The sequence below is a fragment of the Pleuronectes platessa genome, chromosome 23 (genome assembly GCF_947347685.1).
Source record: "Pleuronectes platessa chromosome 23, fPlePla1.1, whole genome shotgun sequence".
Lineage (NCBI taxonomy): Eukaryota > Metazoa > Chordata > Actinopteri > Pleuronectiformes > Pleuronectidae > Pleuronectes > Pleuronectes platessa.
In genome coordinates this window covers 14,176,011-14,180,330 of record NC_070648.1, presented here as the reverse complement: position 1 = coordinate 14,180,330, position 4,320 = coordinate 14,176,011, and the positions used below count along the sequence as shown (strand labels likewise).

General features: G+C 41.1%; 1 protein-coding gene across 1 annotated transcript; it reads right to left on the bottom strand.

Moving 5' to 3' along the window:
- Positions 1-1,838: 1,838 nt before the first annotated feature.
- On the bottom strand, positions 1,839-3,204 carry LOC128430642 (uncharacterized). The gene is made up of 2 exons (XM_053416747.1): positions 2,919-3,204; positions 1,839-2,254 (listed from the first exon to the last, which is right to left on the bottom strand). The coding sequence occupies exons 1-2, from the start codon at positions 3,202-3,204 to the stop codon at positions 1,839-1,841; spliced, it is 702 nt and encodes a 233-aa protein (XP_053272722.1).
- Between the last annotated feature and the right edge of the window lie 1,116 nt (positions 3,205-4,320).

Genomic DNA, 4,320 nt, shown 5'->3' with positions numbered 1-4,320 from the left:
TTCTCCCGACACTCGGCTTGGCACCAGTACCTGTCGGCCTCCTCCCGTGTTACCGCGGTGATGAAGTAGCTGTCACCGGAGACCAGGTGCCTGGGGGTGAGAGCCCTGTGTGGTTTGGGGGGCTGAAGCCCCCCTAAAATGTTCTTCAGCCCCCCAAAATAATTATTGTGATTTTTTTTTCTTTTTTTTTTTTCTTTTTTAAAAAAAATTAAACTATTGTTTTACACATAGATAAGGTATTTATAACTCTAACATGCTACATATGTGAGTGCGTTTCTGTTTTTTTATGTTTTCTCCCCCTTCAAATTACAATCCAATAGCCTCTCATCATACTTAACGATAAAAGACCGGGCACTAGGACCTTGGGGAGTCTGCATCGCTGCTGCGCTGGCTTTCTCACTCTGCCATGGAGTTTAGCTCATAGTAAATGATGCACGGAGTGAAATTGTAAGTACAGGTAGTTACAGAATGTGGCTCTCTGTAGTTGTTAACGATTGTTACCTGCTTAAATTTAGGTTTACTTGAGGCAAATGAAAGGGAATATTGTAATGAGCTATGTTAACACTAAGCTAGCTAGCTAGCTATTTTGTTAGAAAATGTCTTCAGTGAGCAAGAGTGTGAACGAGCAAATTTGAAATGTAAGAAATAACTATCGACAGCTCTCTATTCTTTGCATTAATATCTATCTCTAGTATTTTAAACAATAATATCAGTGCCTATAGAATGTTGTTGTTTATAATCAGTTCATATTTGTGTTGTCAAATTTCACAACGACCCTGAAATTCTGTCTCTTCTGTTATCTTATACTGATGGAATGCAAGTAAAGATACAGAGAAAAATCACACACTTTCTGATTGAACCAATCTATGAACTGTATGAAACATGGATATCCGCAGCCCCAAATGAGCCCCCAAAAAATTGGCGTGCACTGTGCGCACAAACATTCAGCATCCTTAGGGGCTAAGCCCCCCCTTTCTTTCAATCCTAGAAACGCCCCTGGGCTTTTGCAAACCAGAAACAACAGTGACTAAGGGAAAGAGGAGATAGAAAGTGGAGCAGCTTGAGACAGATAGTCCATCTTCATTGCTTGCTACCTTAAGCTTAATTGTTTTACTTAGCAGGATTGAGGTTGTGTGTAGCGATGTTGCTTTAAACCTCTCCACTGTAATTATGTGTACGAGCACTGCTTTGGCAGCAAAGTTGATTTACTGTGTCCCAATGTTGGATCAAGCACAATCTGTGTTGTAGAAAGTACACCAATATTAAAGATCTAGTTATTCATGATACATAGTGTTAAAAAATTTGACAGGTGATACAACAACACAAGTGACCTTTAATTATCTAATTTCTAGAGACAGGGAGGTTGTTAATGCCAGAAACACTGGTAGGATGTCTAAATATTCTGAGGATTAACTGGATAGCCTTCATATTGGGTCAGTGTTATTTAAATACCTTCAAGATTAAACGTTCTGCTCAATATTAGGTTTCATTGAACGGTGTGCCCATGGCTTGACCAGAAAGATTGAAGTTTTAACTTCAGACAGGTAGTTGTTCCAAATTGTTATGCTGTCCAATCTTCACCAAACTTCACAAAACCGGATCCAGCGGATTTTGGTCCAAAGACCCTCAAGAGTGTGAGGAACAGATTCTGAATCAGATGCTCAATACAAACATAAGAAACGCCAAGAATGATTTATTTCTGGATTTAATTCTGTCATGTCTAAAAAAACAAATCTCTACAGGACTTCAACCATATCATGATTATATTATGAGATATTTTGTACTGAACCATGATATTATTTTATGATATCACTCTAAAGTAGGTCCAAGTGACCGAGTTAATCAGGGTAGGGGTGTGCTTGGTACAGTACCAGTAAGGGTTCACTCAGAGAGCCTCTATTCAGACAGTACAGACTCTGTGTCAGAGCCTCATGAAGGACCAGACTCCCACTCTCATCTGTATAACGCAGCTGAAAACCCACCACCTCCACTGGTTTCACTGTCAGGACAGCTGACACGTCAAACACATCAAATCCAGACAAGGGTCGCTGATCCAGGGTCAGTAGCCTCTCGCCCAGAGCGGGACTCTCCTGCAGGGCTCCTTGTGAGGCAGTGACACTGTGCAGGGTGACAGTCACGCTGACGGGACGGGGATGGAGGGTTTTTCTGAACAGAACTAGTTCTGCCCCGAGCATGGAAGGGCTCACACTGCTGACGTTGAACCAGATCCAGCCTGGAGGAGCCTCGTCTGGACCTGGGTGAGAAACGAGATTTCAAGAAAAGAGGAAAGGATAAGTTAAAGCTGATACAAAATTTCTGATAAATTCCACATGTTTTAGAAATTAATATCAGTTTACTTGTCATTAGGAGTATTGCTTAGCCTTGAAAATAGTTTTATAGAGTATTTTCTATGGCTTCTGCTCTGTTTAGTTTAACCTTCTAATTTTTACATCACAACTTATAACCTATAATCAGCTAACTAAACTATACTAAAATAGCCAGTGGGAGAGTTAATGTTAAACACATACACCGCTCCAAATGAAAGCTCATGCTGCTCTGTCTGCAGGCCATGTCACATGTTAGCAATATCAACTTTAACAGGTGAATAGTCAGTTTGTTAGAGGTTTTTACAAAGGCACTAAATGGGAAGAAACATAATAAAGTCACATTCACTTCTTGTAGGTCTATACTATACGACAACCGTGTGTTAAACTGGTGTGTATATAACCAGAGTGTCTAGAGTCAGTACACTGTTTGTTTCCATGTCCGACAGTGCAAGTGCATCTTGGATCTTGTGGCCAAACAGCAAATGCATCATTAGATAGGTTTCATAGTAGCAGTACTAATAGTAGTATTATGTTAAATTGATTTAGTTAGTTAGTAAATTTACTAAAATGAATTGAATTTTAAGTCCTTACCAGGAACATTCCGAAAGCTCTGTACCAGCATTCCGTCTGATCTCCCGAAGTCTTGAGCCTCCAGTGAGTCCAGATGCTGATAGACCCTCCTCATGTAGGGATGTGGTTTGGCCTGGTGGCTCGCAGACACTTTATTGATATGTAGCATTTCCAAAATGGCTTTGTTGAGCTCCTGATCATCCTCTGCCTCTCTGCGGAGACCCGTCAGCGACAAGCCTGTGGCCGGGCCCAGCAGGACGAAGACCAGTGTCACATGACAAAATCCCAGACCGACCTCTCGAAGCATTCTGGATGAATTTTGAGGTATTTCTAACCAGTCTGATGTGATCCTGTATCTGTGCCTCTCCTCTTGTCAGAGTGCTTGGAGGCTTCCAGCTTGTAGTGTAACCGTCTGTGCGCTAATCGGTGTGCAGGAACCACAGGGGCTGGCAGGACTTAGTGAAGCAGTCCCGTTCTGGAGCTGAGGAATGTTGCTTCTTTTTCACAAACACTCTGCCATGGACTCTAATGAGACACAGTCCTGCACAGCTCTGTACAGACAATCTGACTGGAGTAAAACATTTGACGCGAGTACATGTCTTAGGTACTAATAATTATTGGCAATGGTGGGAAAGTTATCAAAACGAAAAAAGTTACTATTATAAGAAAACTAGACTCATTCAGTAGTGCTCATACCTCCACCAAGGCCCAACAGTCTCCTCATGAAACTACATTAAAATTCACTAGATCGGGATTTTTTATTTGGATCCAATCAAATTAGACATCTAAATATCAGTCCCCTAACCATATCAGATTTTTTTATTTCACAATGAGATTGGTTCAAGATTTTGGATCCAGAAGGAATTGAACTCCGGCAACTTTCTCGTAAAAGTGCGACTTTATTCTTTTAAAATTCTAACTTATATCAAATAATATTACATGTTTCTTCTATACTGCAACTTTATTCTTGTGATATGACAACTTTACTCTTGAAATCTCAGAATGTATTATTTTCTCAGGCCTAACTTTAACGTTTGCTGGAAGGTCATTACCACTGATTTCACATCTAGAGATATTTTTTTACATTTGCACAAGTCCTACTCACACCGTGGACGTGCTGCTTTTGTTTCATTTTCAGAGGGTGAAAAATAACACAATGTCCATTTTCCCTGCTTGGGTCTTTTCCTTACATCGCTGCACTGTTAAGCCTTTTATCTCTTCCACTTTTGTACAATAATGACAAACCACTGAGGCGCTTTGGACAAGACTTTGATCTCAGAGCCTGGTGTTGTCTTTGGGTTTTTCTGCTCCGATTACTGATCCCAGCGCAGCTACAAGAGAGGGAAGGCGTCACCAGTGGGAAGGTTCTTCCTGCCCTCAGCCTTAGCCCTCCTTTTCTCCCTCTCCTTCCCCCCTCTACTCA